The sequence below is a fragment of the Pygoscelis adeliae genome, unplaced genomic scaffold (assembly GCF_000699105.1).
Source record: "Pygoscelis adeliae isolate BGI_AS28 unplaced genomic scaffold, ASM69910v1 Scaffold24, whole genome shotgun sequence".
NCBI lineage: Eukaryota > Metazoa > Chordata > Aves > Sphenisciformes > Spheniscidae > Pygoscelis > Pygoscelis adeliae.
In genome coordinates this window covers 6,001,544-6,014,474 of record NW_008824806.1, presented here as the reverse complement: position 1 = coordinate 6,014,474, position 12,931 = coordinate 6,001,544, and the positions used below count along the sequence as shown (strand labels likewise).

The 12,931-nt window shown below is 37.9% G+C and overlaps 1 protein-coding gene across 1 annotated transcript in view; it reads right to left on the bottom strand.

Moving 5' to 3' along the window:
* RAB28 (RAB28, member RAS oncogene family) overlaps nucleotides 1-12,931 on the bottom strand; it is an 83,548-nt gene that overhangs the window by 39,250 nt on the left and 31,367 nt on the right. Inside the window, exon 4 of the mRNA XM_009324121.1 lies at nucleotides 6,456-6,585. Coding sequence (XP_009322396.1) covers nucleotides 6,456-6,585 — 130 coding nt within the window. The remainder of the gene's footprint in view (nucleotides 1-6,455; nucleotides 6,586-12,931) is intronic.

Below are 12,931 nucleotides of genomic sequence, written 5' to 3'. Positions count from 1 at the left end.
AATTTAACAGACATAATTAAATAGATCACTACGGCAGTGATGGTAGCCAGCACCATTAACATTATGCCAAGCATGATTTAGGATCAAAGTCTCACAAGACAGATGCTTTCTCAGACAAGCAAGGTAATTTTATCACTCAAAAATGTGTATATTTCTAGATTGCTCCCATACCTAAATACAGAGAACATTCAGACACTGGGTTGGAAATACATTATTATGGTGAATAAAAGATCATTTTCACCTGTGATTTTTCCTTTCATTAAGTTTCTTGTTAAAAATAATTTTAAAAAAAAGTTACCCAACCATTGAAACAAACAAATCCATAAGACCGCAATTTTCTATTAATCTTCCAAGTTTGTTGAAACAAACATTCTATACATATTTTAAAACAGGGTAGCATTCTACATTTATTCAAATGAGTTGGTAAATTGACCGTAGCACAGGACAAGGTTTTCTTTTTAAGGGAGTCTCTACATGTAAGTAGTTTACCCTCCAATCCCAGAAGCGCGTGTGTGAGGCTCAGGTGACTGGACCTGCTGTCAGGCATACAGGAACTTTAGTTTAATCAGGCATAAGGCTCAGAAGAACAGGGGTCTTTGCATTTGCTGCTCAACACTTGTCTTAATTACAGGTGAAGGACCTAACAAGTGCAAGTCCACAGGAAACAAGAACAGAAAACAGCTGGGGGAGGTTGGGAAGGACAGAGAATGAATGCATAGTTCTGCATTTTAATAAGCCAGAATCTCAAAATGAGTATTAATGAAGAAATTTTCTGAGTACAACTGGGGAGACTAAGCGTGTAAGGCAGTAACAGAGTCCAAAAGCAGACTGGGTATGTCCTGTTACCAGCCAGATTCACGTTAGTACACAGTACACCAAACATTCATTTGTATCTGGGCTGAAAAATGTTTCTTTCTGCACTCAGATAAGATAGGTAAAAACATTTTATGTTGTATGTAAATGCAAGTTAAAGGGTACACTAAAATGTAACCTTTAAACTTCGCAATGTAACAGCATATCACTTCCTGTTCAGAGATAGCACTCCAAGATCAATTAATCATGGCTAAGACGAACAAATGGTCAACGTTCTTAATTAGTGCTGATGCATTCTCCTCTGTGCCCTCATCTGTCATGAAGACTGTTTAAAAATCTGAGTTATTAGTCTTTATTGAGGAGTGGATCTGGTTAATATCTCTAAGAACACAAATCATTCATCCATCCACTATACACTGGTACCTGATAATTCCTACCCCCTATATAAGCTACAGATAACCACCGCCCTAAGACCATCTTGGTAGCTATAAATCAAAATGAGTGTAGCTCCCATGCAACCTGGGTTAATTTTTGTTTACAATATATCCACTGAAAATGTTGGTATGACACTTGAGGAGTCTGCTTATAGATTAGTGCAGAAGAAACTATATAAAGTAGTCAAGGTAGAAAGGAAAGAAAAACATTGGTCACACGGAACACAGTAAAACCTCTCTAATTCACACTAACAACTAGAAGATCCATTGTGATTACTGAACTTTGTCAATACCAAATTTAAGCAAAGATCCTAAGTGCACAAAACAATTCATTCACTTGATAACTATAGTTTAATTTATACTATACAATATAAGTCAAAGTATTTGACAGAAACATATCTATAAAAGTTTTAAGTTACTGCATTGACACTGAAAAGCATTTGTTAATGTTAACAACAAGGTTTACTCCCTTATTTCTGGTGCAAATTAACTGGTATTAACAACACGGAAATAAGCATACTTCAGATATACTTTGTATTAAATAAGATTAAAATACTGCAAAGTAAGTTACAAGGAAAGTCAAATTTAAGATTCAACGCCAACTGTAAATTTTAGGATTATTAAAATCTTATGCCTTACAATTAATATGAAAAAGAAAAATTCTACATTAAATTTTACAATTCTTTTTGTTGTTTACCAAACGCACAGACAAAAATCTATGGAAAGACAGAGAATTAACTGATAATCAGACATAAGTGCAGGAAGCAGGTGTGGGCAAGATCTTGACTTAAATCAGTTTTCTACTCTCTCTGACCAAATGTGTAGGTCAGGCTATGGAAAAAAGATGTATGGGAAGGAAGAAAGAATGAAAAATAAAACTAAGCACCCAGGAAGAAGACAGTCATCTTAAATAAATCACCACTTTCACAAAGGAGGACTGCATCCCTAAAGCTCTTGTTCTCCCAATTATTTTTAATAAATTAGTGGGCAAAGACAGTCCTTCATTTTAGCCAGTCCTGCAAAGACAGTCCTTCATTTTAGCTAGTCCTGAAAAAAAAGGAAAAAAAAGAGGAAAAAAAAAAAGAAAAAAGAGGGGTGGGGAGGTCCAGAATTTAGGAGATCTCAATTCATACTACTCTATTATTTTCAAATGAATTTCTGATGGATGAGAGACTGGAGACTGATTAGAGCTTTGTATGTAGAAATTACAATCGCTGGAATACTGAAAAAATTCCTGCAAACTTAACACATTTAACAGAATGACTATAAATTGATACAACAAAACACCCATAAATCAGGCAGTTTTATAGACAATTTAACAGCTACTACACAGTTATGCACCATATACTGCTATACCTGAAGTAATTTGCTTTCAATGACAAAATTACCCAAGGAAATTATTTTCATCTAATAGAATTTGTGTACAGTTTTCTATATTTCATTGTGAAGAAAAATATTTTTCATTGTTTTCTTCCAAGTTTTTTTTTAAACTATGGCTTTATTCCTATTTCTGAAGCACTACAGCAGAGATCCCAGGTGTATTTACCCCAAAATGGAAAAACAGACATTTCTTTCAGACAGTATTAGTAAGTGAAAATGGTCAAATGAGAGCCTAAGCCCAAGCTAAGTATACTTAAAAGAGCAGCACTAAATTTAAGCCAAGGTTTCAAAATGCATGGTGTCAGCTGGGCTTCCAAATTCTTATCAGGTTATCTAAATACTGGCCCAATGCTTTCTAATAGCTATGAATGACAATAACTGCATTCTTGGCAATTTTTTAACACTTTTATCAGAAAGAAAGTTAAGTGTTAGAATAACTTGCCTGTGGATATAGACATTTCTGATCTTTAAGTAAGCATACCTGGATATTTTCCTAAAAGACGTGTATAGCTCAAAAACCAAGTACAATCCTGAGACAGAAACTACTGACTGAAAGTATTTCTCCTGTATGATGCATGAGGTCAAATAAGATCATCAATTCATCAAATGGCTTTTCTTTGCTTTAAACCTATTATTGCTCTTGCATTGTGTAAGAGTGTCTTATCACTTACTGAGTAGGGAAGTTAAGCTATTCTGAACACAGTTATTCCACCTGAAGAACTTGTTAATACTGGTAGCTTTATCCTTTCATAATACGTAAAAGTCAACACCATGCTTCTATATAAACAACTTACCTTGTTTTCTATTTATGTAACAATAGGAGCCTGACTACAGTTACCTCTCACAGGCCATTAAAGTGTTGGGGTGGAAGCCCTCCTAGATATTCTTCTCCTGTTATAGAATTCAGAAAAGCAATACACTTCTAAAAGCTTAATTTTTATAATGCTGAAATAAAAATAAAGCAAAAAAATTACCTCTGTAAGCAGCATCCTCTGTATGCTCAACATGTGCAACAACAACAAACATCCTTAGGATCACGTGAAAGCAATAGTTTGCTTTTTTCTTTATACATAGCTTCTGAAGGAAAACAAGGTATCAAGCACACTATTCCTTCAGCTGCTATTTTCATAAAATTAAAGCCCTTTCACTAGTCAGTGTCAGCCTTTATCTGGAAACTCACCTACAAAAACATATTCTGTTTGCAGATGCTCCCAAGGAAATACTTGGATTTTAAAGAATTGCAGGCATGTATATGAGAAAAATTTAGAATCATAGAACAGTTTGAGTTGGAAGGGACCTTTAAAGGTCATCTAGTCCAACACCCCTGCCATGGGCAGGGACATCTTCAACTAAATCAGGTTGCTCAGAGCCCCATCCGACCTGACCTTGGAAGGTTTCCAGGGATGGGGCATCCACCACCTCTCTGAGCAACCTGTTTCACCACCCTCAGCGTAAAAAGTTGCTTCCTTGTATCTAGTCTAAATCTACCCCCCTTTAGTTTAAAGCCATTCCTCCTTGTCCTGTCGCAACAGGCCCTGCTAAAAAGTTTGCCGCCACCTTTTTTATAAGCCCCCTTCAAGTACTGATAGGCTGCAGTAAGGTCTCCCTGAAGCCTTCTCCTCTCCAGGCTGAACAACCCCAACTCTCTCAGCCTTTCTTCAGAGGACAGCTGTTCCATCCCCCATTTCATGGCCCTCTTCTGAACCCGCTCTTTCTTATGCTGAGGGCTCCAGAGCTGGACGCAGTACTCCAGGTGGGGTCTCACCAGGGCAGAGTAGAGGGGCAGAATCACCTCCCTCGACCTGCTGGCCACGCTTCTTTTGATACAGCCCAGGATACGACTGGCCTTCTGGGCTGTAAGTGCACATTGCTGGCTCATGTCCAGCTTTTCATCCACCAGTACCCCCAAGTCCTTCTCAGCGGGGCTGCTCTCAATCCCTTCATCCCCCAGCCTGTAGTGATACCGGGGGTTGCCCTGACCCAGGTGCAGGACCTTGTACTCGGCCTTGTTAAACCTCATGAGGTTCTTATGGGCCCACTTCTTGAGCTTGCCCAGGTCCCTCTGGATGGCATCCCGTCCCTCAGGCATGTCAACCACACCACTCAGCTTGGTGTCATCTGCAAACTTGCTGAGGGTGCACTCAATCCCACTGTCTATGTCATTGATGAAGATATTAAACAGTACCGTCCCAATACGGATCCCTGAGGGACACCACTCATCACCGATCTCCATCTGGACATTGAGCTGTTGACCACTACCCTCTGGATGCGACCATCCAACCAATTCCTCCCCCACCGGACAGTCCACCCATCAAATCCATACCTCTCCAGTTTAGAGAGAATGATGTTGTCGGGGACCGTGTAAAAGGCCTTACAGAGGTCCAGATAGACGACATCCGTAGCTCTTCCCTTGTCTTGTGTTGTTTACTGATGTAGTCAGTATATATACTTAAGGTATATAACAGAAATAAAACTCCTCCGAATGGAAACCAATGCCTGATTTTCTACCTCTATGGTGTCATTCCAGTAAAAGAACATTATTTATCCTATGTTACAGTGTATCTTACTGTAAATACTTCATAAGATTTGAAGAACTCCAACTAGGAAGTCCAATTTTGGGGCAAAATATAAATCAGTGAAAAGTATTTTTTATTTGAATTTCAACAGAATCTGAATTATTGACTCTGGTCTGCTAGAGTACAACACTGTCTATGTTATACTTTCAGAAGTGCTATTTATATATTGTAACTTTAAGAGCTTCTCTGTTTTCTTCCCAGAAAATAAGTAGTCTTTCATAATTAATATCATAAAATGTTACAGCATCACAGTAGCAACACTACAGTTAATGGTTCTGAATGAAAGTGTTGTCTCTACATTGTTTTCAAATGCTTTTAAACAATACTAACTTGCTGGATGAGGTCTTTTTTTCAAGTTTGTTCATGATATGGACACTGACAAAAATTACTTGGGAAGTAAAAAAAAATCAAAGCTATTTTTTGTTGTTCAAAAAAATGTATTTACATTGTTAAAAATTTCTGTATCTGTGCGCGCCACATTGTTTCTAAAATTGCTTTATGTTGCTTTTATCATCTTCAATAGAAAAAGAGTAAGAGAGGCAGGATCAAGACCTCAGATGAGCTAATAAGGATGTTTCTGTAAGATTTCTTAGCTGGAAATTGGAATCCATCCATCCAATTAGGAAACTAGGTGATGGTTATTTAAAGTGGCACATTTTGGTGGTCAGAAGAAAACCATTATATCATACTTACATGATCAAAAAGAGGGCAGGTTAAAAAAAATCCCAGAACAACAGGAAACAAGTAACCTCATGTGCAAAACTACAGACAGCATACAAAAAAGCCTAATAAGCAAACCATAATTATTATGCCTAGTGTAGTTATTTTAAGTAATATATACCAGTACTTAATTTAGCAGTCTCTTGACATACAGAACCATGAAATATACCTGTTATTAGAGAATGCCTCCCAGTTCTCCATTCTAGATGCATGCCATGGCAATATCCTGAAGCCCTATCAAATTCAAACATGGGTGAGAGATCTCTCTCTACTCCTGTGTGCTGCTCTCCAAATAAAGAAAACACAGGCAGAAAGGCTGCAGGCTAGGCAAAGCATGATGCAGCAAGTCCCTCAACCTAACTGCCCAGAACCAGAATACTGAGGTACACCCAAATATGTCATCCGTACACAGCAACAACACACAAGACAGTATTTAGTTTCATTTTACTAAAGATATATGCCCTGTGCCATTTCTTTGATAGAGCGCAACATCCAGAGTATTTCAATTAATATTTAAGCATGAATAACTTACTTTTATTTCCAACCAAGGCCACAAGTGGCTGTGTTTCTGAGTCTTCATTCACTTTTTTTACCACATTATACCAGTCTTCTAAATTTTCAAAGCTCTGGCCGTTGGTAATATCATAAACCAAGAGAATACCCTAAACAAAAACATGTATTTTAAATGTTACACATTGTAAAAATATACTAACATGGTAAAATTTGCATCAGTCTAAATTATTATTATCATAAAATAGAGCATTAACAAATAATGGCATTGTATCTTTTGAGGAATAATTAAAGGAATTCTAAGCTTCTGTAATAAACATACTTTATTACAATATTTCTCCTGCATTCCATGTGTTCCAAATTCAGATGCTAACTGAACTACAAGGGCAGAAAAAAATGGCAATTCAGTAAAGAGCACAATTAGTTATATTAGAAATATTCCAAACTGCTTTATGAAAAAAACCAAAAAGCCATTCACACTAATAGTAAGATGAAAATCACACCAGAGAAGGACTTTTATTTTAGCTAGTATTACTTGTAGTTTCACTGTTCCCTTTTTGAAAAAAATGAAAAATAAAAGCAGTTCAGTCGTACATTTCTGCACATTGCCTGACTGTCGCATCTCTGCCCTCCTTTGGGGAGAAAGGCCAGATCCCTTCCTTCACTGTTGTAGAAGACAAGCAAGAAGTACTGGCAAACTTTAAACTTTCAAAGGAGAAACTAAAAACGTGGTCAGAAGTCAAAAAGAAGGGAGTCCCATATATTTCAGAGGTTTTGGGGCAGGCTACAAGTAACAAATACTCAAAACAGACATTACTGAGGATTCCTAATATCCAATATTATAAAGCACAGCCTATTAACAGCCCAAATGTCCACGTTCTCCCCTCCATAATTCTAAGACCGGCTCTCACAAATCACTCTCCTCTCAATTACTGAGTCTTCTGCCCCTGCTTTCCACTATACCATAATAAAGTAAGTATCTGTAAATGAGGAATAAAGTCAGAATTAGCTTCTGTTGCACTTGTTCTCATGGAGTTCACATCTGGAAAAAAAAATCCCTGCAACTGCACACTGTTCCTCACATGAAATTTTCACAAATATTCTAAAAAACCAATACAATGCATACAAAATTAGCTGGTTCAATGACCCACTGTCAATAGAAAAGATTTTTCAAGTCAAGTTTTTTAGGCATTTGTCTGGGCCCAGCTTTACTTGATAGTTTCACGAGGGGTGTCTTAGATCACAAAAGAGAGTGCACGCTTACTACATTAACTTCGCAGATGACAACAAATTGGTGGAGACTGCAAGATCATTTGAGAATTTAGATAATATGATGAGAAACAATCTAAAAATAATAGGATGCAATTCAATAAGTATCATGACAAGTTCAAAGGAAGCAATAATCAACTGCACAATAGGAAACATCTGGCTTTGTAGCAGGTTCTATACAATAGGATCAAGGAGTTATAGCAGATCACAGCTGAATATGTCAAGCTTATTCTGTAGCAAAAAGGCAAATATCACACTGGCATGAAACATTCCAGGTGAAATAATGCATCCAGCTTTGGACACTGAATGTCAAGAAAAGGGTAGACTAGAAGAGACCAGTAACAATATCAGAGGTTTAGAAACCATGACTGACATCAGAAAATTGAAAAAAATTGATTGTTTCAACAAACAAGACTGATGGCAGGCATGATGATGCTGGTAAAAGTTTCAAGAGAAGATAACAGGAGTTCTCTTTTTAGATGCTCTTATACATAATTTGCAGGTGACACTAAATTGGGATGACCAGCCAATATGCCTGAGGGCAGGGCTACCATTCTGAGGTATGTCGACACACTCAGGGAACCGGTGAACAGGAACCTTTCAACATTCAACAAGGACAAATGCAAAGCCCTGCAGCTGCGCAAGTTTAAACAATGCAGGCTGGGGGGACTGACTGACTGGGGCCCAACTGAAAATGACCTGCAGGTTTTGGTAGACAGCAAGCCAAATATGAGCCAGCAATGTTCCCTGGCAGCAAGGATGGTCAATGTGATCCTGGACTGTATTAGCAGAAGCACAGCCAATAGACCAAGGGATCTATACCATTCTACTCAGCACTTGTTAGATCATATCTAAAGTAATACATCCAGTTTTAGGCCCCTCAAGATATCAATAAACTGGAGTAAATTCAGCAGAGGGCCACCAAGATGATCAGAGGCTGGAGCATTTGTCCTATGAGAAAAAGCTAAGGGAACTAGAATTCTTCAGCATGGAGAGGAGGTGGTCCTGGGAGGACCTAAAGGCAGCTTTCCCATACCCATGAGGAAGCTATGAAGGAAATGGAGCCAGGCTCTTCACAGTAGTGCATGGCAGGAGGATGAAACACAATGGGCATAAGTTGAAATGAGAAATTCAAACTATATATAAGGAAAAGCTTTTTCACCATGAGGAGAATCAAGCAGTGGAACAGTTTACCCAAAGAGGTTGCTCAGTCTCCATCCTTAGAGGTTTACAAGAAGGAACTGGATAAAGCCTTGAGCAACCTAGTCCCATCCCACAGCTGACCCTACTTTGAGCAGGAGGTTTGACTAGACACCTCCTGAGATCCCTTCCACCCTGAACTTTCTTATGATTCTGTGATCAATACAACATGTAGCAACAGGTTTAACTTCGCAAGAAGATTATAGCAAGGGTACATACTAGAAAAAAACATGTAGACAATAAGAATAGTGAAGCTCTGAAATACACAACCTTCAGGGATAGCAGAGTCACCAACACTGGAGGATTTTTGAAGGTTGATAAAAATGAAATAGACATTATATAGGCATAGCTTCGGAGGAGGGCAACAGATCCTACTGAGATCCCTTCAATTCCTATTTCCCTATGACAGCAACACAAATCTATCTCTTTTCCCACAATGCCATCAACTCCTTGGCAAAATGAGTTGTTCCTTATATTTATATGGCTGCTATTAATTACTGAGGAACAGCTTTCACCGGTTCCTTCAAGGAAATTAAGAATTACGACACCCATCTTTTCCCTTGCTACCTTTCCTCCTTTACTTTACTAATCAAATCTAATATTAAACATCCACTTCCCTCTTCCATCTTTTGTACAGTTTATTCCTTAATATCTTGCATTTCAGTTAACTTCTCCTGACTATTTTTATAATTACCCAAATGCCTGTGCATGTATGTATGTCTTTCATGATAAGCCTTGCTCTAGGAAGGACATACGGATGTTATTAAATGCTCAGTGGAAAAGAAGAAACTTAAGCTGAAGGACAGATATTGTAAAGGTTGGGAAAAAAAAAAAAAGAACAGACATAAGGCTGAAAGTTGTAAATGAGAAAGTGCACATGGCACAATTCTTTCACCAGTGGTCAAGTTCTCTCACCAGCTTGCAGAAAAGCAGAGCAGACTATCTAAACCACCTTCAGCACTGAAGAGTTTAATCAGAGTTAGATGTAAGATAAAGTTAATAGAATCTGAGCATTTAAGGTTGGCCAACTCTGTTCCTAACTAATTCTTCATCAAAATGCTACTCTGCTACATGTCCTCTAGCCAACTGCAGCCTACCTACACCTTTGGAAGAAAGAGTATTCACGGTGGATTTACTGTGAAAGAAATCATTGAACAAAGTTCACAACTAGAGCTTACCTAACTTCCTTTTGGTCCCCTTCTCCATGATCTAAAACATTGCCTCCAAAGCACATTCTTTTCTTAACCATTCTTTTTTTGAATCTTGTCAATATTTGCTATACTTAAGAAACAAAGATGGCAGGTATGACATCTTAGAGACGCAAAAAAAAAGCAGCATGGCATCCAGGTCGTAAAGAATACTTCTCGCTTAGATTTTTGCCACAACAGCACTCTATAAGCAGTATATAGTATGATATACATAATAATGAAGGACTAGTCATAACTCCATTGCTAAAATTTATTTCACCTTTTTTTATTTAACATAGAAACCCCGTCATTGCTTTCACAAAAATACATCATATTTTCTACAAACTTACAGTATATGGAGTACAGAATGAGTAGATAGTATAAAAGCTGTTATTTCCCTATTAAGCATGAGGAATTAAGGTGGAAAATTAACACTGGCCTTTTTACACAAAAGTAGCGCATTTCCCTGCCATGAAAAAGGTTTGAAACATATGGAGAACAACATGCCAAGAACAGCACGTTAATTCTCTAGTCTCCAGCAACATGGCAAATAGTCCCTGCTTGCATAATTGCACTCTAGTAAGAGAGACATTTTGCCTACATTAGTGCATATGTGAGTGCTTTTTGTTTTGGAATTATAGAGTATTTTCAAAAATAGGTCACTGGAAACTGAGAATATTGCAGAAATTATTTGCCGGTCTCTGGAGAAGGTAGAGTCTGCAGTACTCTTATTCTATTAACAAGCCAATTTATGAGGTAGCATATGCCAGCTCTTAAAGATACTTTAAACTAGGTATGTGGGTAGGGGCAGCAATTGCAGGTAAGAGATGGGAGTGGTTCTGAAATATTTACCACAAAAACAGCAGCAGAACTGCTATTATGGAAGTGTTGTAACCAGGCAATACATTCACACTAGACAATCAACATTTAAAAGGTGTCAAGTTTATGTCAAGATTGTCACAATAAAAGAAAGCTACGGAAAACACTAATTAAAATGATAAGTTTTCTTCTTCAGGTTTATCCTCAGCTGCCCTCATCCTGACTGACTTTAGTATGAAGGAACTAAATTAACTTTCGCATTTTCATTAATATTCATGAAATATGTCAGATCAAAATTCTAAAATATTTTTTTCTAGTCACAGAATATTCATTTTAGCAAAGAGTAACTTCATTATATCTTGCACATCTGCAGAAATGCTATTTTTACAGGTGAAAACAGTTTACAGTCTACATATACTTAACCACTGTTGTCTTTGCTGATACTGAGGATATGGTCACTCAAATACACGTGATTGAGTTGCCATCATTGAATGAACTACTGTCTATCAGCTCAGCTGCGGTAACTGACTATACAACTACTTTTAGCCTCTCTCAATTCTGCGATAAATGTGTCAGTTTTAATCAACACTGACAGAAAACCATTTATTAGCACCTTTCATTTATAAAGATCAAGGAGCTCTTTTCACCCCCTAGCTTGCAGAGTTCTTCTGACCCATCAGTGAAATTCAGCTACCAAGATGGGATGCAGCAACTGTATTGTTCTGGATGAGCAACACCAGAAAACAAATGGGGTGGAAAAGCAACTGCTTCAAGACAGCAAGTGAATTGCAATTTTTCCAACTGCAACCACACAAGCAAATTAAGTAAGTTCTCATCCTCAAATCTGGCACTCTTATTTTAAAACATGGCACAAGAAATCAGGGACCTCAGTCAAAAAATGGCACCTTAACAGTAACTTAACCAAAAGATCTATCCTAGAGAATTGATTCAGCTCTCAAAGAGAAGGAAACCGCCAGTGGCAAGGTTTGCAGCAAAGTATAGATGGATGCTCCACTTACTCCTCCTGGTATCCTGATCAAATTTCAACTGAGATCAAGTGAACTGTAGACTTGCTATTAAGACAACATTTTCAGTTGCTGTAGATTCTCAAAACTTTCATTTCCAGCTGGTCTTAGTATTTTATAAGTAGGTCTACTATATATTTGGATTTCTGAGCAGAAAACCAAGAATTTAGCCACTTGTGATTTCTGAATCTCATGATGATCAACCAGATTAAGTCTATACAATACTGGATAAAAGCATGATGCATACTGTAGGCATGCTGCAAGCTATTCTACACGTGTTTAAATATGAATGATTTTGATTTGGAGAATACATGCAGATGAACACAATTTCTGCAACAGATCCAAATCATCTACTCTATGTGTAAGTGTACAGCATGTGTACTTTGCAAACAAGATGTTTAATATCCCAGTTGCACCACACACACTGACCAGGTGCAACACACCATAGGTGCACATACTTCTTTTGTAGCAACCTTCACTAGAATTGCTCCAATATTTTAAAGGCTTTCTTGTACTGGGGAACCCAAAACTGAAGACAGTACTCCAAATGTAGCCTCAAAAATGCCAGAGAGGATGATAATCACTTTCCTTTATTTGCCTACTTCACTCTCACTAATGCAGCCCAGTATTCAGTTAGCTTTTACTGTTGCACGGGTGCACTGCTGATTCCCATTCAACTGGGTTTTTTTCCAGTAGGACCCCCACCTTCTTTTCTCTAAAGCCATTTCACAGAATGACTGAGGTTGGAAGGGGTCCTTTGGTCCAACGCCCCTGTTCAAGCAGTGTCACCTAAAGCCAGCTGCCCAGGACCATGTCCAGATGGTTTTTGAATATCTCTGAGGATGGAGACTCCACATCATCTCTGGGCAACTGTCCTGGTTTCAGCAGGGATAGAGTTAATTTCCTTCCTAGTAGCTGGTACAGTGCTGTGCTTTGGATTTAGGATGAGAACAAAGTTGATAACGCACGGATGTTTGAGTTGTTGCTAGGTAATGCTT